At 35.7% G+C, this 25,324-nt stretch overlaps 1 protein-coding gene across 5 annotated transcripts in view; it reads left to right on the top strand.

Moving 5' to 3' along the window:
• CNTNAP2 (contactin associated protein 2) overlaps positions 1–25,324 on the top strand; it is a 1,072,692-nt gene that overhangs the window by 747,096 nt on the left and 300,272 nt on the right. For all 5 annotated transcript variants that reach the window (XM_031503926.3, XM_077786381.2, XM_085573411.1 and 2 more), the window contains one exon: positions 19,615–19,815. In XM_031503926.3, coding sequence (XP_031359786.2) covers positions 19,615–19,815 — 201 coding nt within the window. The remainder of the gene's footprint in view (positions 1–19,614; positions 19,816–25,324) is intronic.

Raw genomic sequence — 25,324 nt, 5'->3', positions numbered from 1 at the left:
GGTTGTTCTCTCAGTATCCAGTTTGACCTTTATTGTTTTTTCCTTAATTGTCATTAGAGCAGCAGCTGTAGTGGAAAGAATTGCTCTTTTAATGTATTTGTTAGAATATCTTAATAGTCTAATATTTTTGTGCAAAATTTGAGTATATTGCAGCTTCATTCCATGCTCTGTATAATACTGCTGAATCTCTAGGCCTGTTTCCTTTTCCTCTGACAGACTTAGTTTTAGTCCCAGTGAAAAAGACACAAGAAATAAATTGATTACTCCCCCTATTTAATGTTTCTAGTTTTCTCTGTTTGGTACAAGGAGGATGGGGAAAAAGTGTCAGACAAGTAAGATTATTAAGATCTTACTTTGTGTATTTGTCCTGCAAGAGCATGAGGAATAAGCAGAGGAGCAATGCAGAGGGACCATAAGGGCCGAGTTATTTATCCTAATGGCTGTAAGGGATATCAGCAGGAGAGAAAGATCAGCCTCTACTACAGTAGTTGCTTGAGGCTTTAAGCTGAGGAGAGGAAAATCATAGCCTGCTGTTTCTAGTGGTTCATCACTTAGACTACTGATGCAAAGTAGAACAGAAAGGTTTCATAATGTATTTTACCAGAAGATATGTCAGTTAATTCTTTCTATTGGTCCTGAAGTCTTTATTCCACCATGATGCAGCTTTTATCTCATTTCAGGATCCAAATAGCTGCAAGCATAATGGCTTCATTTGAGTGGTACTTAGCCTATCTCCTTTCTAGTACAATTCATTTGCCTCAAGCTGCTCATCTTCAAACAGTTTGAGAAATCATTATGAGTATTCATAGCCTGCCTCATTAAGGTCAAATGTACGAGGTGACTTCTCTACCCACTCTCCTCCTTCCCTTCTCTCTATTTTTTTTTAACAGAAGTGGCACATGTGATAATTACTGCAATGACTTTGTGAGCAGACATTAAACAACCACAACTGTTGTATCCTGTGACTCTTCTCTCTGTGAAGAGGGTCAATGGAGTGTTTTATACTATGAAATATGTAGAAACATATGGCATGAATATAAATGTGCCATCACTACATCCTAAAGAAAAGTGCCCGAGAAGTAGTAAATGTTTTATTCTATTGCTCATATCATAAGAATTCTCTCATCTGAGAGTTCTTACCTGAGAACTGCATTACTGAACTTCCAAAGTACCAGAACTTTTCTTCATGCATATATACATATATATATATATAAAACAAAATGTTGAGCAATTTAATTCAATGAAGTAAAGATTTAGGGAAGAAGTTAATATTTTTTAGTTGTTAACTAGAATAGAATGAATTTATACATATTTAAAGGAAGAAAAATTGTCATTAGGCAATGCTAAGTTGTTTGATGACAATTATAGAGATCTTACTTAGTGTAATCTCATTGCAGAAAGCTTTCAATAATAATATTTGCATCCCTTCCCTAAAATAGGGGGAAAATCGCTTCATTGTCTCAGTTCTTACATATGAAATGAAGATTTTATTTCTAACAGCATCTCATACACTTTTCTTTCCATTGTAGAGGGGTTTTGGGAGGCTTTTCTAATAGTCTGTCAGTCATTTTTGCAAGTTAAAATTACAGCTGAGAGGTAAAAAGAGAAACAAATATTTGAAATTAATTGGGGTTGAGGCTGTTGTTGCAGGGTATCCAAGCTTATTTCCTTGCAGATGAAACAAAATCAGAAACAAACATTTAAAAAAAAAAAAAAAGAAAGGGAAAAGGGAAAAGTATCAATGTACTTAGGACACTGTTTTAGGTTGTCATGCTAGATTCTGTAAAAAAAAAGAAAAAAAGAAAATAGTAATTGAAACATTAGGGCATCATGTCTAGAGCAGCAACTCTGATGGCAGACTTTCTTCCTAAGGTGAGTTCATCTTCCAAGCATCAGAGTAAAATAATAGACCCATGAGAAACCTGGAAACAGAGCAGACTATGTTTACATCTTTGCCTGCCAAGTTGGCTGAAGCATCCTGCATCTCAACTTTAGTTTATTGATTATATTTTCATCTGCTCTTATTTACAAGGCATGTCCTTTTTATTCTGGGCTTCATGGGTACATATTTTCATTTTTAATCAGCCTTTCTTGTTGTTGTTATTTTTAATTTATGTCAAGTTTGGCTTTCTGGCTTGTTGTGGTACTTTAATGTATCTCAACAAATTTGGCTAGAGTATTTTTCCCCCTTGCTGTGGAACATAGTACTAACTTGTTACAAAAATGGTCATGGTTGCTTTTCCATCTGGATACAACTTTCCACTCAGCCTCAATCAGTTGACAGACTGTAATTATTAGCCTTTATCTGGACTCCTCTTGATTAGATGCAGCTTGCTGTCTGGGGTCCCTGTGAAATAAATCAGGATGTTTTTCTGTTTGGTTTGTTGGGTGTGCCTCAAGTTATCACTTAAGAGTGATGTTGCCAGGCACCCTTGTGCTTGGCAGTTATTTGAGTTTGACAGGTTAAAGCCATTGTCTAGATGGCAAGGAATGAGTGAAAGCAGTCTGTTGCTGTGTTTTGTGAAAGCATTCAAGTTTGTCATATTGTCAGGCTTTTAAGGATGGAAGACTAAAGCACTACAGCCTGGTATTAAGGGCCATGGGATTGTGAGGGGTTTTGTTTACTTACCTTTTATAATGTTCACAACTTGAACATACACTGCTATAGGAACAGCCTTCACACAGAGATGAAGGTTCTAATAATCTCAGGGCTCTTGAAAATATAAAATTATAGAATTTGGAGGTGGGGGACGTGAATGAACACCTGGTGACTTCATTAAGCAAAAATGTGTAATACCAAAAATCTGATGTCATGACTTTAGGGTTTGAGTAAATCATGTTAAATTTACATGATCCTAAATAATGTTGAAATATCACTAGATATTTTCTGCAGTCACCCTTGCATGTGTAGAAAGAGAAAAGATACCCCAGTTTACAACTGCAGAGAAGATATCTAAACCATAAAACAAAAAATATGATGTGAAGTCTGCCTCCAGGACAAAGTTCTTGATTTGCTCTATGTCACAAGAGAACAAGCTTTATCACTGACACGCAAGGTGTCTTCTTAATTCACCAAGTAATAGAAACATTTGTGGCTGTCTGACTGCATTCCTGTAATTCTTCCTCTTCTTTTCTGCCCCACTTCAAACTCTGAAGCATCATATAAGAATATACATGAATAAAAATACATCATGTCATGTCATCATCTTAATGCATTTCTGATGCTCATAGTTGGAGTAAACATCAAGCATAAGATGACTAAATGTGTAATGACCTCAAAGCACAAGAACAAATTGGCTTTTGAGAGTGACAAGCAGACTTAGTTGAAAATAAAGCAGAGTCTTTGTTTTGCTGAATTATTTGGTCTAGGAGAAGCAAAAAATCCTCACATCACCTGCAACTAGAAAATATTCCTCGTTTGTTGGAAACTAAGCTTTCAAAAATTAAAATACAACAATCCTTTTTAGAATTCTGTGCATTGAAGGGACTCACAAGCCTATATTTCAAGAAATATGTCCATATCTGGGGGACTCGAAAAAAGGGATGGTTGGAAATAAAATGATGAGAAGTACCATCTAGCTCAAACTGCTACTGTGAATGTTAGAAGCAAATATTTAGCTCTGGATTCACTCCCACATACTTGTTCCCTACTGAGGATGTAAGGAACTTGGCACAAGCTGCTTCAGGCCAGTGATATGCTTCAGTTATCCCTAGAAAATTGCTCCTGTAGAGAATATTATTGAAAGGCCAAACAAAACTTGTGTTTTCTGTAGAACTTTTATTATTGCTTTTGGTCAGAAAATTAAGGTCAAGTTAAGGCTAGTCAGTTAAATTACCCCTGAAATAGTGGGAGCTGGTGGTGGTGTTTTGCAAACTTTATTTTTTTGTGATGATAATATTTTCACAGAGTTTTTCTGATGTTTGGGGGTGGAGGGGTACAGATGATGTGACGTGTGTGTTTTTGTGTGCTCCCTATATTACTGGGAAAGCTGCTCTATACTTCTATGGGCTTTTAGCTGTACTGCCACAAAGCCTGGAAGGTGTGAGTCACTAAGTTCATGTGGGACTTGGTACACAGAAATGCTTTCCCATATGTGCTTCTCCCTTACTGCTTCCTTGTCCTTAATCAACAGTGCAAAGAACGTCTTCTCATCAAATCCTATCCAGGGCTGCTTTTTATTGACTGCTACTGATGCCTCAGGTTTTAGCTTTTCTATTTTTCAGATTCTGTACTGCTTTAGAGTGTGGTTATGAGCTTCATATTAGAGGATAGTAAGCTCTCATCACAGAGTAGGTAGACAAAACAATTCCTTCTCTAACTGGGGAACAAAGACAAATGATCCAAATCTCTGGCCCAAGAGCATAAACAATGGCAGAACGAAGAGAGGAAAACAAGAAGGATGGGATTTCACAACCTAAAGTTGTAACTGGACAATTAAGTCCAATATGCTAATGGATTAGAACTTATAAATGTGAGAGACCTCATGACCAGTCATCCATTTTGTGACCATTTTGGGTTCATCTTGGGTGTAGCTCTGACTGGACTCTTGTACTGCCCAAGGTGTATCCAATGAGACCTTTTAATAAATACCTACTTTATTCTTTAACTCCATCTAGACTCTGTTCCAGGACAGCCTTCGCAAGGTATCAATGCTAACACCTTGTCTTGTTGACCATTGGACTAGGAACACCATTTACCTGTTCAGAGTGTTGTTCCTGTTGATAATTTCTCTGAAACTGGAGCAATGTAGCTAAATGTTGAAAGAGCAGAGTAGTTAGGAAAAGAACTATCTAAAGTCCCGTGCAGACCACAAATGGTGTATCATGTTTACTTATTTCTGAAACAGATAGTCAAGTGATGAAAAAATTACAGGTAATTTCTAGGAGTGAAAAGAGAGTCATTCTACTCTAGAATTTCCAACCAGTTTTCAGGGTGCAGTGCTGCCACCTTGTTGTATAATTTTCTAAATAAATTTGCCTAGAAGGGTAGGTAAGCTGTGTTGTCACTACTGCTGTTAAAAAAAATCAAGCTTTCTTTTATGGTCTGACAGACAAGTTATAAAAAGAAATTACTTGGGCAATAAGCTGCAGAATATATCCATTTTGATCTGTACTTACACATCTAGAGAATGTACTGCTGATGCAGTTTCCCCAGGCAGGCACGTGATGGACAGAATGAATCTCCCATATCTCACTCCCAGGACTTCCTAATAAGTGAATTAATTTAGATTATGTAACAATGTGAGTGTACATTGTTATGTACTTTTCGTGTGAAGGCTATCTTTGTACGCTCCTAAAAGACCCCAAGATTATTTACATGTTAGCATTTTATCACTTTAAATTAGTCTTAGTGCTGAGTATGGGGACTGAGTACACATTTTAGGGCAGCACTGGAAGTATGCTGTAAACTCCCCTCCATCTCTTCCACGTGGTGGGAAAAAGACTGAAAGGGGATAGCAATGAGGGCAAAAAGTACTTAAATTTGATATCATCTGGAAACTGGCCATTTTCTTTTTTTAGCTTTGAGGCCACAGAAAGTAGCGCTTCCTCTGAAATTATGGTAGTCAATCAGAAAATGTTATGAAGAGACCACTTATATCCATTAAAACTAATGAGGAATTTTCCTGGAAGAACCAGACTTGGTTGCCACCTACTGAGATTATCCTTTGCTCCACAGCACCGGAATGTGAAGAACAGTTGAAATAAACAGGATACAACTTAAGAACAAAATAATACTAGCATTCCATATGGTTTAGGTAGAGTCCGACGAACATGACCATAAGATGAGCTGTGAAACTTTGTACAGTGAGTAGGGAACATTTACAGCCAGAGAAAATGTTTAGATTTGGAATGGAAAGATGCAGTTGCCAACCAGGTCTCTTGTTCAGAAAGTCTTAACCGATAGGTGTAAGGATCTCCTTCCACTTGTGTACTGGAAGCCAAGTGTTTCAACATTAGGCGTCTGGGTTCATTTTTATTATGTTCAGAGCTCACATTATTAAGAGCATTAACATGCTTTTTATGCTTCCTGCTTTAGAGTTTTTTCCGTTTGGCAAGCCCAAGTTTTCCTTTATTCAGGAGGCCTAGAAATATTGACTTTATCTAGTATGTTTCAGGATATGCTTCCCTGAGTGTGAGCTATTGAGGTAATAATCTTCCATTATCCTAGATGAGATTTATTAGACTAACTCTGCACATACTGAAGCATTCAATAGTAAGCAAGTTAGGAATACTGGTGAGAAGAAATTATTATCTTCCTAATATTATTTTTGTGGGTTTTGCTAAAGCAGTACCCTAAGCCTTGAGATGATACTCCTTCAAAGAGATTAGCTTTTTATCTTCATGTTGGGATGCACTTGTGCATCACAAATGAAAATCACAGTAGATTTCTTCAGACAAGTGTTTGCTGACTATAGTGGAATTAAGCTTGTCAGCAGTGATAAAAAAGAAAATTAAATATGTTTCATATCATGTCAGTAGTAGTAGGAAAAAATACCGTCACAAACCAATTTGAAATGGCAATGTTGTAAATAATTGTGTTGGATACCTAGAACCATCACTATTCCACTGGATTCCCTTTTTCTTAGCAATAGCTTGGTGGACAGGAATTGGTGTTCTCACAGAAACATGGATATCCCATACAAGCTGACTTAGCTCTCCAAAACCTGAGTGTGTATTTTTTGTGGATCACAAACAGTTCTGTAAAAAGCATTTTTCTACTTGAAGATGTATTATTGCTAGTTTTGTTCTGATAACTACCACAGAACTAAACTGAAATGGTCTATCTTACTTGTGTTGTACAGTGGGCATCTGATGAACAACTAGATGAGCCAATTGGATGCTAACCAAAAAGTGTACTGAGACTGTTCAGGTGACAGACATCTATGCAAGGCAGAGTAGAAACAACTGGGGCATATGCATAAGTATTTCTGGTCAAGTGTTATTAGCAAAAGGACTTACTTATGGACTCACTTTGGGCACTGGCATGAATATTCATGACTTTTTTATCTCATTGCATAAACCAAATTACAGATATATGGGAAATTAAAACTACAAAAAAAGGGCACTCGTCTACTTAATTAACGTTAATATTCAGAGGGGCTGTCTGACATTTTTGCAGTCTTTACCGCTGTGTCCTGGAGCTCTGAGTGGTTATTTTGTTTCTGCCTAATATTGCTGCGAATTTTTGCTACAACTATTAGATGAATATAAAAAACATGTTACTTAATGCCCAGCTGTATTGCAAACCTGTATTTTCAAATACTTTGCAGAGCTTTGTGGCATCTGCAGTGGAAAAGAAGCACTGCAGATGCCAGAGACCAGCAAACCACATTTTTCATTACATCAGAGACAGAAGAATCAAATTAGAGTAGCTGCTGTTTCAGCCTTCTTTCTAGGTAGAAGTCACTAATCAATCTTGCAGGTTTTACTATTAAGTGAAGTGCCATGCCTAGACAATTTTTCAATATTAAATTTTAATATTTTCAAATCACATAATGTTTTTGAAAGTGTAACTAGAACAAAGATAATTTCTCTTGAAATTACTTCTGTTCCTTCCCGTCCTTTGGTTTCCAGGTCTGGGAGATGTCTTCTATTAACTCAGTTGCTAACACTTGGTTGAAATGTATTTTAAACTATTATTTTAATACCAACATCAATATTGTTTCTTTTCCTATTCCCTTTTCAATAATGTTTTTTTGCTTTATATAGTCTCTAAGTTATTTCTTCAGATTCATGAATGATGCTGCATGTGGAGCAATTGTCAGTGTTATCTGTGTGCTTCTGAGCAAATAGTAAAACTAAACCTAAATCCTGGCCCAGACCTGTGGATATCTTGAGGTAGTCAGTTCCCTCAAATGATCTGTCCTTTTGTCTCTGTAAAAAAATCCAGGGTTTATTTAATGTTTTATTTATTTTAAGTACACATGTTTTTAGGTTTGGGGCATTTGTTTGCTTGTTCATTTTTTTTAAAGGAAAAAAAAAGGATCTTTATTTTTCATTTATTTACAACATATTCTTATTCCTGAGTGAATATCTGCCAAGTGACTGAAGTAAAATAGATTTTGAAGAAAATGGGACTGTTCACCCCTATTCTATATAGTGCAAAGATTTTTCCATTATTAGGAAATTCTTAAAAACTTTATTTTGATCTTTTGCTTTTGTTGAATTTAGTGTTCTCTGAATTTCAGCACTGACATTTTAATGCCAGATGTATTCATAGATGGCTTTCCAATCCAATCTTTTTGCATGGGCTAAAAAAATGCTACAAATGAAAGCTGCTTTTATATTAAAAAACTGAGATTAGTTTTGGTTCTTGAATTAATGATGGAAGCCTTTTCCTTTGTGATAAATTTCCCTGAGCTATCCAGTCTGCATGTTTAGTGAAATTTTACTCACTAAATGGATACTCAGTAGATTACTTTGTAGTGAAATTTCATCTCTACTGAAATGTTTGAATTGCAACATCAGCTACTTTGAAACATCTTTCTGGATACCAGAAACTAAGAGACCCCAGTGTAAGCAAATGTATTCATGCTGGGTAAGGAGCAGTGTCTGAGTCCCATGTGCTCTACTCTGTGCACAGTTCATGCAGAGGAAACCAAAATCCTTGCTTTCACCTCTGACATCTCTATGCAATGTACAGATACAAATCCCCATACTCATATTGTCTGAATGTCCATATTACTTTAAAGGGATGTCCAGCAGCTTTGTGTAGTGCAAGGCCAGCAAGGGAGGGACAGGTCCCTGGGCAGAAAACTTGTAATGTTCATGTGCTCTCCTTTAGACACTGGTGGTGGAACACTTTGAAGACCACTATCCCATCTCAGGAAGCTGTCAGGAGCAGTGAGGTCACCCCTCAGCCTCCTCCTCTCCAAACCAGACAAACCCAGTGCCCTCAGTCACTCCTCAGAGGACATTCCAGCCTCTTACCAGCTTTGGTGTCTTCCTATGAATGCACTCAAGTAACATAATTCTCTTTTTAAACTATGGGGTCCATAACCTCACACAGTACTTAGGGAGAGACCACATTGGATAATCATGTTTTGACTGGCTGGTGATGTTTAGTACACTCCAGGATGAGGTTTGCCTTCCTAGCTGCCAGGGCATACACTGCTGGCTCCTGTTGAGCCTCCTACAAACCAGCACCACCAGACCCTTCTGTGCAGCCACTCTTCTCCCAGCCTAGACTTGTCCCTGCTGCTGCTGCATCCCAGGTGTAGAACTCAGCATTTGCTCTTGTCAAATTGCATGCCATGGATGATTACACAGTGCTCCAATTTATCCAGATCCTGTACAAGGCCTCTTGTCCCCTGAAAGAGTCAACACCACCTCCCAGTTTAGAATTCTCCACAGACTTGCTCACCATGCATTCAACATCTGCATCCAGATCACTGATGCAAACATTGAACAAATTGGCTCTGGAATTGCACCCTGAGGAGTCCCACTGATCACTGGTCACCAGCCAGATCTAGCCCCATTTACCACAACCCTCTGAGCCCCGTCCTTTGGCCAGTTCTTCACCCAGTAGACCATGAAACTGGAGTTTTAGGGGGTTAGGATATTTTCCCTCCCCTTTTTTCTTTTACTGTTTCCCCTCTCAATCAATGCAGAAGTCTCTTTTAGAGAAGTGGAATTAAACATTTGACCCATTGAATTCATTGGGGAAATTTTGTGTCTACTTTTGTTTTATTATTTTGTATGTATGTACATTTTGAATTGTTCTAATAGTATGGAAGAAATAAATATGTGTACTCAGTTATGCAAATTGAAAACCTGCATTTGAAATCTGCAAGGAAATTGATTTCTTCAGCTCCTCAGAGTGCAAAGTCAATAGCCTTCATAAAATCTCAACATTTGGTTCAAGTATTTAATCCTCTGTAGTGGGTAATATATAGAATTTAAGCACCGAGAATTATCTGCCATTGTGTACACTTAAGATACACATGTCCATATATATGTCTGATGGGCAAGAGGAACTTCATAGACTTCTTGAATGTCACTATTTTAATTTGATCTATGGATAGTTTCATTGTTCTTGGAGAACACTATGGAATTCAGAGGGCTGTCATGATATTAGGGAGATATAATTTGTTTGTCTTCTTCAAGGAAACAAGTTTCCTGTTTTTTGAATGTGGGGAAACCTAATAAAATAAATAGCAAATCAGCTAATAATTAGAGAAGGCACTTGAAGACCCCGAAGTAATTGATTGCTAAATTGTTTCCACCCCCATTGAAAATTTCACTTCACAAGTACTTATTTTATTCCAGACATCACCTTTTTCTATTATGATGGAGAAATTATTTAAAATTCTAAATAAAATGTAGTCAAGCAGCTTAGTCACCAGGAAAGTTGCATGAGGTACATGTGTACTTACCAAGAGAAAAGATTGTGTATATGTAAAGAGTGATTGACAGAGGCCAAAGGGTAGGTCCAGGCCAAGCAAGCTGGAGTACCAGGATAAACTGTAGTCAACTTTTGCAGGAATCAGATTGACCATATGTGGAATTTGTTTGATCCATGTGTAGTATTCTCCATAACCTCTAAATATCAGGCTGGTGAATGCAAAGAGATGTTTCCTTGCAAATTTCTCATTGCTCTAGAAAATGTTTTGCTGTTGTAATGATTGGTTTCCTTATATATTTCATACCTCAGTAGGAAGAGAGACACTTTAGTACCTCTTTTTCCAGATAATGATACAACAAAACTCTTAGCTATTCAGTTCTGTTGAACCTGAACTACAAAGTTCAATTATGCACAATCATGAATTTTTCAGCATCTCAGAGTTATTAATTTAAAATATATAATTTCTACATAATGAGATGTATTAAATTCATTAATAGATAGTGTTATATTTCTCAGTAGTTTTGGAGTATATGGAATAATATATGCAAGCCTTTGATGAAAAATAAAGTAATATTAGATCTAGTAAAAAAGCACGTTCATTTTCATGTATGTCACCCTCTTCTCCAAATTGTGTGGTGTTTTCTGTATGCTGTGATTTCTATATTGAGGCATAAAAATACTATTCAGGAGCACCATGTTTATGGAAATAGACATAATCCTTCATTTCTTCTCATGTTAGAAAGAACTTTCTGAAAGCAAGAATCTGTTGGATATCTGCTAGCAGGAAGCCAGTAAGGCAGCTGGTGCAGCATTGGGCTTTCTTAGATTTTACACAGCAATGTCTTTGAGCTATATGACACTTAGGATACAACTTTTACATATGCATAAAGGATACTTGGAGTAGGATACTGCAAGGATAGTTGGAGTTTCTGAAAATGCTAATTTGTATTTTCTTAAGAGAAGCATTTAAAGCATAAAAGCACTCTGTTCCTTCAGGTGGAAATGATGCCCCCTGCAACGGGTTATGGTGTTTTAATGGTAGTCCTGAGATGAGAGGGAAAGTAGAAGGCATCCTTTGTCTACAGAGAAGTGAAAAACTTAACATTCAAGAATTTCTAGAAGCTAAAAGTTTCTTATCGGTCTATCATGATCATTATTCCCCATTCTTATAGTACCTTTAATTTTTCCATTAGAAGAATTATACTTGTGAACTTTACTACTCATAAGTGCAAATGGGGTATTTGTCTTTTCTCGGGAGCAAGCTGTGTTTTTTACTGTAAACTAGCATAGAAATTAATGTATTTTCTCTTCTACTCTCAAATTTAGATTGAGACAGAATGAGGTGACATTCAGAATAGGGAAATATTTTAAGCATATTTTATTAAATTTGCTGAATTTACTGTGAAGTCTGATTGACTTTTTCTTCTCCCTAATGTCACTCTGTGCCACATACCAAACCACAGGTGTACTAAAAATTTTCATAGAATGTCTCTTAAAATCATGTATGGCATGGTAGTTTAGTATAGAATTCAAGTCATGCTTTGCTTGAGAGATTACAAATAAAGACATTCAAGATATCAAAATTCTTCTGTCAGTCGCAACATAACTAAACTTCATTCTACTGTCCATCTTGTCCATCCAATATCAATGTTTTTTGAATTATCTAAAGAAATTTTAGCACAGTTTTCAAAAAATACAGGAAACATGGTTTTGCACTAAAGTATGTATAATGGTAGTTTTTGTTATTTGATTAGGCATTGCTTAGGTTCATGTGGTAATTAAAATGGGATTCCTAAATTTAAATGTGGCCGATATGATTCAGAATAATGATGAAATAATTTCAAACTACCAAGAACATACACTAAAACTTGGAAGTGTAAGTTCTCCAATCTGGAGGAACCTTTTGAAAGAAAAAGATTTTCAGAAGGTGGCCTAACATTCAGTTTATTGATGCAATAATTAGAAAGGGTACTTCAGCACACTATATTTCTTTTCCTGTCTGTCTACAGAGCGGGGTAAGCAGGATGTGAGAGAGGAGAGTGTAGTATGTTCTTATTGAGAGAACTAAGTTGGATCAGTGAAGAGTATGGTGAGGATTCAAGCACTTAGCTGATGGTGGAATGAAAGGTAAGGGAAGCTTTTAGTGGTCCCACTTGAGACCTGCATTAGTCTCTTTCTGTCTCCCCATGAGAATTGAAAGTCAGCCAGAACAGCTCAGGAAATGGTTTCCTATGGTTAAAGCTAACATAGTGAAAGCTTTGAAGAGTGGTTTTCTTCAGGATATCCTTTGAGATATATTTTTTAAAACTGTATTACTTTTTTTCAGTAATTCTGGAAAGACCTGTTTGGGATCATAGCTAAAGGATTGTTCTATGTTGCTCTGCAAAAGAAAAAATCAGGCAGTAGTTAATTTTGGTTTTTAAGCATATGCTCTTATGATATGCTAGAATGAACTGAAAGATTCTTTAAAGGAGACATATTTGATCTTTCCATTTGTATAGTACTTGTTTATATATGAGGCTGCTCCTTAGAAAGTAGAATCAGCTGTTGATTCTTCAGTTATTGAAGTGTTAAAAAAGTTTTCAGCCTTTGCCCATATTCTGCTCACTGTGCTGAAAAAACCACATTGTTAATTCTTTTATGTCCTTTGTTCTTGACTTTAATGTTCCTTAATCTAAACTGAACTGCAATTGCCATCTGTTAGACCAGCACTTAAATGATCCGAGTCCTCCTTCATATGGCTATACTGTATCTCATTATTTATCATTCCTTTCAATAGAGGATTTTTTTAAAACTCATGCATCTAATAACACCCATAGGAGGTAATTTTTGACATTAGGGCCCAAATCACATTCAAATTTTTTCCCCAAGCACTGTTTTTCAACATAACAGTATCTATTGTTGCCGTCTTTTTTCTTTGAAGGCATGAGTGATCTCTATTCTGTTTCTCAAGGTACTCTTGTCATTAGCTTTTCACATACAACTGTGTTGAATAGTTCAAAATCATCTCTAGTAATCCAGAGAATTCATCCTCTACTTGCTAGTTCACTAGTTTCCCTTGGAATTTCTAACAAGTTGCATTGGAACAGCAATTTCATTATCACTTCTCTGGAAATATTTAGTTCCCTGAAAATTGTATTTTGGTCACTTCCTTCCACTCTATTTTGTAAAGTGTCTGAATTTATCAGATATAAATATACACAAGGGAAGTATATTGCCTCACAGGACTCCATCATAAGTAAAAAGACTATTATCTTGATCAAGAAACAATGGAAGAAAGGAATGAAAGGAGCAGACATAGAAAATGAGTGCAGGAATGGCTCAATAACATTTTGGGATTGCTCCTATTTCCCACCTAAATAGATTAAGAAACTGACTGACTTTGCTTTCTATAGAATTCAGTTCATAAGAACATTCTTCAATTACTCTTTTTTTTTTTTTCTGAATATTGGATTTCTCTGTCTAAACCCCATTTTCTACATTAGTAATATGATAGCAATTCATATCACCCAAGTAACTGTACTGCAAAATTGACATTTGTAAATCTCAGGCAAGATTGTCAAAGCACTCATTAACTTCAAACGAATGTATGTTTTTAATTTTTATAGACTCAACTGTAGCTCCTTTGAAGTCCACAACAGAATTAGTTTTAAATTGCTATATATAGTTTTGAGCTTTTATATATAAACACACACCAAGAGAAATATAAAAGGATGGAGAAGAGGTAATTTTTTCCACATCAGTTGTGTACAGGTCTTGCGTCTACAACATTGTTGCAAAAAAGGTGCTTGGTTTATTCACTTTGCTAATGACTGTTGTGTTACCATCCCTCACAATTAAACTGTACTAAGGAAGCTCTTACCAGAAAATAAAATTGCGGACTTTATAATATGAGATTATTACAATTCCAATTTTTGTCCTCCCTAGAAGGCAGTCCACTTCTAAATGGTTATCCAGTCTAGTTTTTTGAGTGATTTGTGGTGTAGCATATTGTAGTACATACTGCAGTAATCTAATTTGAAGGAACAAAAGCACTGATGATGGTAAAAATCAGGATTATTAGTAAAGAACCACCTCCAGGCTTTTATATGTGCAGGAATTCTCAAAATCATTCTCCAAGATTTCAACCAGGAACTAAGATATTCCCATACATCAGCCAAATTTGAGGTAAGGAAACTGCATCCATCAAAAAACCCACCACAGATGTATTGAGGGAGGGAGAGAGAAGCAGATGATCTTTCCTGAGAACTCCAACTGTTTTCTGATTTCTTGAAAATACCTAATAAAATAAGATCTTAAGCATATAAGTCCATTAATTAAAAAAAAAGGTAAATCTCTAATAGTAATAGATGTAACTGTAGATTGAAATAAAAGGGGGAAAATGTATCCATAGCTGTGGAATAAAAGCATTATGTTTTCTGAAATTTATTTTTCAAACTTATTATCCATAATTATCATTACAAAAGATTACTTAATTTTTTTGTGAGAAGCAAGTCTTGCTTAACTGAGCACCAAACAAATAAGTGAAGAAAGTTCAATAATAGAAGAAACTGACTATCTGCAAGATACTCAATAGTGTAATGATAAATATCATCATGACATCATGAAATACATTGAATATTAAGTTGGAAAAATCATTTATGCTAATATTTGATTTGATCACTTGAATAGCTGGTGATCAAGGAAACTTTTAATTTCTCTTTTTATTAATGAACCATTACTAATACTTATTGATTATTTTATTAGACATCTACTTCACTTTTTATTGGAAAAAGGAGTAGTGAGAAGGAAGAACTGTAAGTCAGTCATTGCAGCTGAAAAGTATTCTCAGCAAAATAAATTATGTCACTTTATTGTCATTTTAAGGAAACTAGTGGTCATTTCCTTTCTTAAAAAAATTATTCTTAAATTAAGGAACTTAATCTTACTATAATATCTGTCTGTTAGAGAGGAACAGTTTCAGCAAAGAGCAATGTACAGACTAAATTACAGGGAACCTATTTTCTCTATAATTGCATCAAATGTATCAGCAGTTTAGATCTAATTAGATTGTTCTTAGTGAAAACCATTATGAATTCTATTAAGAATCTGTGGTTACTTCTTTGACAATCTATTCAAAGAAAATTATACTTCGTCTTCACTGCTAAAAAAAAATAATGGAAGAACCTTTTATTTTTTCCTATGCAACTGCAACACGCTGTGCACCATTAAAAAAAAAGCTCTAAGATATGCATTTCAATGAAGAAGTGGTCATCTTGGAGGCCCTTATTTTCCTGAAGTGTTGGGGATTAGCTGGTGCTGGCACTTTGTCCTCCAGTGGGAAAGCTAGAACCAGCCTAGTAAATCCAGTTAGGACTTCATATACTTCCATGTGTAGGGCAAGTGTATTTTGGTGGTGCATAAGTCATACATGCAGCTGTGGCTGGCAAATTGTCTCTAAACACTTGTGGTTAGAAGTAGCCATATGCCAGGTGTTTTTCAAATAACTGCTTGTGTATTAGGGGAATACTCATTCCAGTATTGCAGTGACAGTAATTGCCAGGAGTATGTATCAAATTACTGTTAACTAGGACAGATCTTTCACTTCTGCATATCTTAAATGGGACTTCTGTGTACTTTTGACAGAAAATAAGGATATATTAACCATGAATACCATATCCTGTTCTCAGCTACATGGGGACAATGCCATAAATGGTGAAGACACAAGTATTTGAGATAGTGTTAACTATATAGCATTACCTTTTCTGTAACAGAAGGTGACTGCAAGCAGGGTACTGATTCCATCCATCTCAGCAATGCTCTTAAGAAATAAGGAGTTTCTGAGAAACTGAAAGCATGAGTGAAGATATTTGCCTTATCTTCAAGTTATAAATGCCTAGCTGATTTCCATGGGAAGTATAAATACATGAACAAATTTTTAAGACTAAAAGGTGAAAAGCAGTTTATAATCAGCACTCAGTAGATAAGGTTGAAATTTCTGCCTGGCATCTATCTCTTTTGAGTCTTTCCAGACACCTTGAAGCCAGCCTCACAAATATATAGCTATATGTATTCAGGAATCTGTATTTGGTGTGGAGGTGAGGTGGATTTTTGTCTGTGACCATATTACCCTGTTAATGTGTTTTCCCAGCCCAGAAAAGGCCCATACAGTTTTGGCCCTTGTGTCATGACAATGCTGTACAATTAAATCAGGAAAATATGTGAAGAGCATTAAATCCCTTACCCAGAGAAGGAGCTTCCTTTCAGTAAACGAGCTGCAACTTTTGCCCCATACTCTCTCTGTGCCTGACCTGCAGGCACAAATGCTTCAGCTTCCAGAATTTGGACAACATAGCTTGCTGAATGTGTTCATGGGTCATTTGAGCCAGACTATCAAAAAATTAGTTGCAAGTGAAATAAGACCTAGGTTTATTTTCAGTATCTGACCAGCTGTATGCTAATCAATCTCCCATCATCTTTTAGACAACAGGAAGAGATTGAGTTGCTTTTTCTAACTTGGAGGGGAAGTGACTGTATATTGGCTAGAATCTGATATCCACAGGAAAATTCCTTCTCAAACATAGTGTCTAAGACAATTCCTATTGCTAGTCACATTCTGTACCTTCTTAGTGGTTAGTCTAGGAGTCTTACTGGATCAAAAATCCAATATGAGGCTGTGTCCTAGTACATTCCTTACAGACAGTTTTGTGTTCTTACATGTACAGTGCTTTCTGCCACAAATGAGAGGTTTTTGTCAGTGAATGTATAAACTATCTCAATCCTTTCTTGAAAATGAATCTGCAGTAAACATCCATACCAGGCTCTTAACAAAACTGGAACATATTCTCTATATAATTTGAAAGATGGCAATTAAATTTTTTTATTGGTACTTGGAGTGGGATTCCTTTCTCCTGATTTTTAAATTTCTTTTTCTCAATTAAAGAATATTGCTGTGTTTTACAAAGAGCTTTGGACTAAGGATATGAATATTAAAATAATAACCATCTTGCATCACATGCTGAATTTCATCTCATTTGGCTAGTGATGTGTACAACCTGTGGAGGATATGTCTGCTTTGCTTACCTTATCTCTGAACATTTGATTAGAAAGTCTTAACACCATATCAGTTGCAAACACATGGGTCCACATGATTCCAGTATAATCCAAAATAGCCTGACACTATGCAGTAAAAATTAAGACTGGAAAATAAGGCAGAGTATAGAATCCTGGAGATAAGGATAATCATAATGTGGAGAGCTATCTTTACTCTGGGTCGCACCAAAACTCATCAGGGTATGTGAGCACATTCCTGTGAACTTGGTGAAGCGTACTGAAGCACTTCTGAGTGTGTGTCAGTTTAGCAAAGTGTTTCCACGTAGTTAAAATATCAACGTGCAGGTCACAAGTTTTAGAATGACTGAGATTTGCATTAACAGGCAAGAGATTTACATAGAAGAATTGAAAACATACTGCAATGCACTACATTTTATGGGTTTTATCGCTGGAAGGCACATCTGTCAGGTGAATTAGTATACCTAGAAAATGCCAGGTGATCTCCTTGGAGAGTCTGTTTTTGTGATAAATACAGCAAAGTTAGCTGTGTGAGTGTGTTTTGTTTCTGCATCTCTGAAGGACAGCTGTGGTCAGTGGTGTTGCTTGACAGAATAGCTGGGGCAAAGGCCTGTATCATTTGGTAATTTGGGCTTTCCTACAACCCAGTTTAAGGCACCTGAATAGATTCTTAGTGATGTTTTTAAGGTTCTGCATTTTTTATTCCAAGACAGATTTCTTTGACTTTGCCCTCAGGGGTAGAAATAAATAAGGCAGAAAAAATAAAAGAAAAACAGAAAAACAACTTAAAAATATGAAATAACCTTACATTACAAATATTACTGACAAAATCTAATTCTCTTCTAGGAAGTTTTGTGGTGATGTGTTTCAGGTTAATGTATAGTGAAAAGAGAATTTTCTGTGTTTTGTTAACAGAAGATAATAGACCTATTTCAGCCTTTGTCTGTGTGAGATGTGCAATATGAGTAGTACATATCAGCTGAGATAGTGGATTTTTGGAGTGGTACACAGTCAACCTAAATTTTAAAAATTCTTCACACCTAAGTGATAGAAAAGCACTCTTCCAGGAAGAGTATATTTCAGTATTGACTGAATCTTCATACTTTTCATTCTGAAGCCCTAAATTGCTCAGATAATATTTTTTTTCATTTTAGTTTAGTGGAATGTCCCTCTAAGAAAAATAAATGGTTGGTCTATAACAGCAAAGTTTCTGTGCCTTGTCTTTGTTTCCTTTCTAAACTACCTTCCAACTTCAACAAATCTTGCTATAAAAGGTGTGTGGAATGTGTTGTTTCATTATTATAATACCTCATCTTAAGTCTTCTCTGGTAACTACTGCCAAATAGTTCACAGTAACCTTACAGTGACTTGTTGTTCAGTACTTCAAAGAAATATGATGCATACAGACATTGTTCTGGGGTGGATATAACACAGTTTTTGCATGATTCAGCAAAAAAAACTTTGTTGTGGGTGTTTAGATTCGGCCAGTATTGCTGTATTTCTTATCAAAAAATTCGAAGTTGTCTTTACTCCTTCTTTGTGCCTTTTTGCAACTAAACAGAAGATTTTGTACTTCCATTCTACTTCGATTAGTTCCTACGGTGCTATCAATACCATAACCAAAATCAGTAAAGTTATATGATGCTGTTATTTTAAAATATTTAAGTCTCAATAATCAGTAATTTTGTTTTACCCTATAACACATCCTGGGTAAAAAATGTGGAAAAATTTTCAGTGTTTATTGCTACATGTGTAACCACATGAGAATTTGGTGCATCCTTATTGTTACTTTACTACTACTTTACTAAAGCAGTGTTTCTCTCCAGCCCACAGCAATTTACCATGAACAGTGAATGTTCTTCACATAAAGGCTTTGAATCTTTAGGGCATCAGGCTTCTACCTTTCTAATCAAAGTTAATCCTTATTCGTTCCAAATGTAACTGTAAGCATCAGTTGTTTAAGGAAGACTTCTCACATGGTATATTTGGTATCTTTTCATTAAGGGGGTCAGTTTTTTCCCTTCATCAGTTCATAGTTGGAACTATGCTGTCACATAATGATCTTTCATGTGCAGTGCCCTCCTTCCCCACTACCAAATATCAACAAATATCTTGCAGAACACTTTTATATTTTGTCAAAGGCCTAAATTTATTTGTACTCAGTTCCACTGTTTGTCTCTTACCAGTTCTTGTCTTGTCTTTCTTGCCCTCTCTTTCAGAGGATAAAGTATGGACAACTGTGTACCATGACCTGCAAATGCAGACTTCTGTGGGAGGCAACAGCCCAGAGAAGTTATCTGTGCTGCAGCTTAACTACAGTGCAACAATGGACCAGATTTCTGCCATTACCAGTAGTGCTGAATACTGTGAGCAGTTTATCTCCTATTCTTGCAAAATGTCCCGGCTGCTGAATACACCAGGTAGGCTGAGAGTGGGATATAGATTAAATATGGTGTTAAAGAGCTTTAACTCAACAATTTAACAGGTATTGCTGTTTGGTAAGTCCATGCATTGAACATACTTCTTTGTTCTCCTTTGTTAAAGTTGACTAAGAGGGTGAAAATACCGAAGATACTATTTTCTTAAGAAAACTTGCCTGTTTGCTTGCTACAAAAATGATTGGTCTTGCAGAAGTGTTTGTGTGTTCTCCTCTCAGATCTGTTGCTCCTTAAAGCAGGTGGCATTCAGTAAACACAGTAACTTTTAAAGTGTAATCAATAGAGGCAATGAAAAATTGCTTTGAACTTTATAATCTTTTTCTGGTTGTCAGCTTTCATATGCTACAGTCATCAAGGGCACTGGTTGAATGAAGGTGAGAATTTTTCCACTAACGCTTTTGAAACAGTTTCTTAAATGCAGAGCATTTGTGGGTAATCAGGTGCCTTATACATTGTAGAAAATGGCATGGTCAGTACTGCAATTGTGTGAGAAATTATATGCTATTATCTACAAGTAGATTAAGTATAAGATTCCTCTTTTGCTGTGTAGTTTTACTAGAAAAGAGACCTTTTCTGTATGTACCTCCTCAAAAAATGTTACCTGTAACCAATAAAGACAGAAGTATTAGTTGTTCCAGAATTAGCACACAAAGAAGGAATTGAATTTTAAAAGCTCTATTAATATGCAGCAAGTACTTTATATATTCTCTAATTATGTATGATAGATTTTGATGTTGAATAGATCTTAAGGGAAAACTGGTTTATAAGTGGAGACATAAAACATTTTTGTGATTGTGAATTGAGTTCATTGTGATAAGAGCAATTCAAATGCATTTCAGATTTAGTGGCTGCATGCTTACAGTGCTATACTTTAGGTTGTTTCCCTCAAATTTTTTTGTATATTTTCTTATGGTGCTATAGATAAGTAGTAATTTGGAATGCATGTGTATCTTATTCCTATTTCCATAAGCATTCCATTAGCTAATAGACACTGTAATACTTGTTACTCCTCTCCATCCTCCCTGCTGTTTTTTAACTATTTCTAATGCATGGTTTGTCTCTGTTGCTGTTATTTTGCTTAATTTAGCATAGCACAGAGACCCTGCAATGTGGAAAATTAGTTCTTCCTTCTTGAGCCTTAATGTACAGAATCCTGAATCATATTCAAAACTAGAGGTGTTCTGATTAGATTCTGTTGATGGATACAAGCTCCCTGCTTGCAAATGCTTCAGAAAAGTTGTATATGAATGTAGCTGTGGCAGGTATTTAGCAGGCAAATTTATTTGGTAATAGACCTGGAGATATTGTATTTAGAAAGCTCATAGTCTGCACAGAGTGCAGTGTTAGATTCTTCTTCTATGATATGTATAAGACTATTATTTCAGGACCAATTTGTACTTGTTAATATATGTTTATATTATAATAAAATAAACACATACTGTAATTTCAGGTGTTTAGCATCTAGATTTAAAGAACAATTAAGCAGCACAAAAAATAATAACTCGATGACTTTTTTTCTTTTAAGAAAAAAGCACTTCAAAATACTATATTTAAATGTTCTTAGAAAATTTTGAGCATACTTTGCAGGTATCTTCTTCATGTTTTCCCCTTTTTATGAAAAAATAATTTCTCTTAGAAATTTCTCTTTATAAGCCTTTTGTTTTTGGTCTAGAAAATGAGTTTCAACAGATGTTCTGTAATGTGGGTTTGTTTGTTGTTTTTTTTTCCTTTTAAGCGAGAGAAAGAAGCTACAAAGATTATTTCTACCTAGACAGTAACAAAAAATCACATTGCAGTGTTTGCATAACACCTGTAATGCTTTGTACACATAGAACCACAGTGATTTGTGTGTTAGTGGGAAAGAGGCCAATACATTTTCTTTCTATGGGTTCTTGGCTTCAGTGTATGCTTTCTAAACTAAGGAAATAATTTTTCATACCTTTCTCTGTTCTGGAGGATTGCCATATTTGCTGAATACATTATGTCACCCTATTCATCTCACAGCACAGCTCAAAGAACTCATGTGGCATCTTCCACCACTGAGCTTTTTATATAAATCATTGCAATACAGTTCCCACACAAAGAAATGAAAAAAAAAAAAAAAAAAGAAGAAGAAAACAAAATTTGTATTTCTCAGGAGTATTTCTGAGAAATATTCTGCAGTATTGTAGCCAATAGTAAAACCTCTATTAGCATCATGGGATCAGGATAGTGTTTGTGGCCTTGACCTTTACTCACACACATTTCAGATATTTAAAACCACTTAGGATAGAAAGGTCCTTTTGTTTTAAAGTGTATCAAAGGGAACTAAGGAATCTGAGAAGATAGTTAAGCAATTCAACTTTTTCACTTTTTGTTTCTTGTGAATTTTGTCATTTTAAAATACAGTTCCTTCCCAGGGAGAAATTGCTCAGTTAACATATTTAAACAAATCAGGACTCCAGCTGTTAATTGATCTATTAATGACAGGTAATTATTAGCTGTAAGTGGACTACAGCTTTTGCTGCTTATTGTTGTGGCATTTCCTGACAAGGTATAGATATATGCAATTCCACTGATTCTGCTGCTAATAATAGCTTAAATAACATTTTTTATATGAAACAGAAACTACATCAAAATTCTGTGTTTGAGAGAAACCTTCATATTAATAAGCCTGTTTTGTTGTGAGTTTTTGTTGGCTGGAGGTACAGCACCCAAAGAAATCTCATTGTCATGTGATTTCAGAGGGATATATAAAATTAGTCTGTACAAACTAAGAATTCTCATTCTTATGTTATGAGTTTTAGACTTAAAGACTTTATTGTTTCACATCTTATTTTTCTTAATAATAAGTTTTCATCCAGCAAAGTAACATGCACATCCTAGCAAACAGTTTAAAATCATTGCTGACAAGAGGGATTGGGGTGATTTTACAGGTAATAATGCCGCTGCCTTTCTACTTAGTCTGAGGGAAGATGGTAATGAGTTCCCTGTAAATGAAGTCATAAGTGACTTCTGAAAACATACCTAGGAATCTCATAAGGCTATAGGGTAATTCAGGTTTGAAGGTACTGCAGAAGGTCATCTGGTTCAATTTTCTGCTCTAAGCTGAATAAACAGTTCTTGTCTAGTAATCAGCAAAGGCTATCTGGAAATGCAACTTTCCATCTTTACTATTTTGGCTTTGGGGGTTTTTTTGAACTTGCAGCCCAATATGTTATGAATTATGTTCAAACATAGGGGTCTGCTTCAAAGCCTCACTGAAGATTATCCAAAAAACAAATTTAGTCAAGATAGCTTGGTGACTTTCTTAAGGAAATATGAAACAAGATACCTCTGCTGAAAAAACACTATGTTATCATAAGAAACACCATAAATTTCTGAGGAAACTCTTTTCAAGCAAGGATCCTGTAGTGGCTGCAGTTTTCTCACAGCCTTTATGCTCAAGACTTTGGTACAGGTTTCTGACTGTTGCAGGTTTTGATGGTTTTTGATTTTGGTTTTTTGTGAAGCGTGAGATTGATGCTTCTTATTGTCTATTTAGAATAGTAATTCCTTTGTGAGTATGCAGTTATTATCATGATAGAGGCTTAATCTTGGCAACTGAGGCAGTTAATAAATGAATGAAATAGTAAGTCCATGGATCATAATTGCAACATAATAACATAAATATATGTAAACTTGAAAAAAAAAATAACATGCAGATTTTTGGGGGCTGTTTTTCTCTTTTACAATTGCACTTCTCATATCTACTTTTCTGTTTGTTCCCTTGGAAACATACATTTTGAGAGGATAATAATATGTTTAGTACTGAGGACATGCAGAAAACTGTTTCTGGGGTTCTTAATGCCCATATACTTTCCAGCTGATATGGGACGTGATAGGACATTTCCCTTATTTGCCAAGAGGAGCTTGGAGGTGAAAGACAGTCCTTTTGTGCCCACTAGTTAACAAGGAGGAAAGAGGCAGTGCAATATATAGTATCAATTTACTCTCATAGAAAGGAGCTTCCTGCCTTTGCTGTAAGAAACAAAACTATACAGAGAGAAGTGATACAATATACTCATAGAATGCAAAATGCTAGTTAATAAAATTGTACATCTTCATCCACTCTTTTCATGAGACTCCCTAATAATGCCCACTTGTGACTTTCTTGGTATGAAATTTTCCATGAGCCACTGATCTCTGCCTAGGAAGAGGGGAGGGAACAGCATGCTGATTCTGCCATCCTTCCTCTCACCCTGGGAATGAAACCCTGAAGGAAGATGGGCTACTGCATTCACAGAATCTGTGTCTGTCATTTCCCAGAGCTATAAGAACTGTAACAAATAATCAGAGAGTGGGAGCTAAAAGTATAGATACAGAGAACAGAGCAAGATCTGATGGTGTTTTGTTCCAATTTTTATTCCTATTCATTGTGCCTGCAGGCAGCATATGAAAAACATATAGCAGAGTTATTGCACTATATGAATTACTGTTTCACGCTTGTTTGTCTCTGGAGGAAATGAGACAAGAGCTTCATGAATTTAGGAGCTAAACAGGTGAAATAGAAAACTCAATTTGATGTTTGGTTGTTTCAGTTACAATAAAGCAATCATAATACCAGTAGGAAGTAAGATTTATGTGTAGACTGAGATAAAAACAAAGTTTAAAATTGCAATATGCTATTTTTCCTCAGTAGCCATCCAAACCAGAACTTAATGAACTTATGAACTTTAACTGATCTAGAGTGCTAGTTGAAGATATAATTCCTGCTTAACAGAAGTTTTTGAAAAGGAGCCTAAGGGAGGAATGGGATTTCTGCAGTACTACAGTGATGAATGGAAGTCTCTCCAAACTTGCTCTGGCTTCATCATTCTGTCTTCAATCTTCTTCCAGAAAACATGTCCCTAAGCTGTCATGTATGTCGTCCAGCCTTAATAATATTGATTGACCCCTTCTTCTCAATGTTCTAGAAAAGCTGATTTCAACTTCCAGTGATTTTTAAAGCATAAGGATAGCACAAACAATAACCTTGCTCCACTGTGATCTACATGCTCTTGTTCTAGAAGTGGAAACCTTTAGCTTTTGGGGATTTATTTTTCCATTAGTCATCATTATGTTGCCATACAACAGAAGCACAAAATAATGAATATGCTAAATGTTTCTCATTAAATACACATCACACAATACCTCTTAGGTAAATGGTAGACAAATAAATTATTATCTTGAGGCAATTTTTTTCCAGACAGTTTTTAATACACCCTTCTCTGTTTTGCTCTGCCCCTTTGCTTGTCTCTTACCAATTTCTTTGAGTTCTTCTGGTACTTTAATCACTGAGTCTCCTTATTTTACTCAGTCTTCATCATTCTTTTAGCTGATGAACTATTTCTGCTAATTTTCCAAGTTTTCATTGCTGTTCTATAGGAATTAAATTTAATCCAGTATCACTAAAGTGGAAAAGGGTACATGTTGCTTTGATGTTTGTTAGAAATAGCAGTAGCTGATAAGAGCCTTGGGAATATTAGAAAAC

Source organism: Lonchura striata, chromosome 2, assembly GCF_050655825.1.
Source record: "Lonchura striata isolate lonStrDom1 chromosome 2, ASM5065582v1, whole genome shotgun sequence".
Classification (NCBI taxonomy): domain Eukaryota; kingdom Metazoa; phylum Chordata; class Aves; order Passeriformes; family Estrildidae; genus Lonchura; species Lonchura striata.
This window is presented reverse-complemented; position numbering and strand designations above follow the sequence as displayed.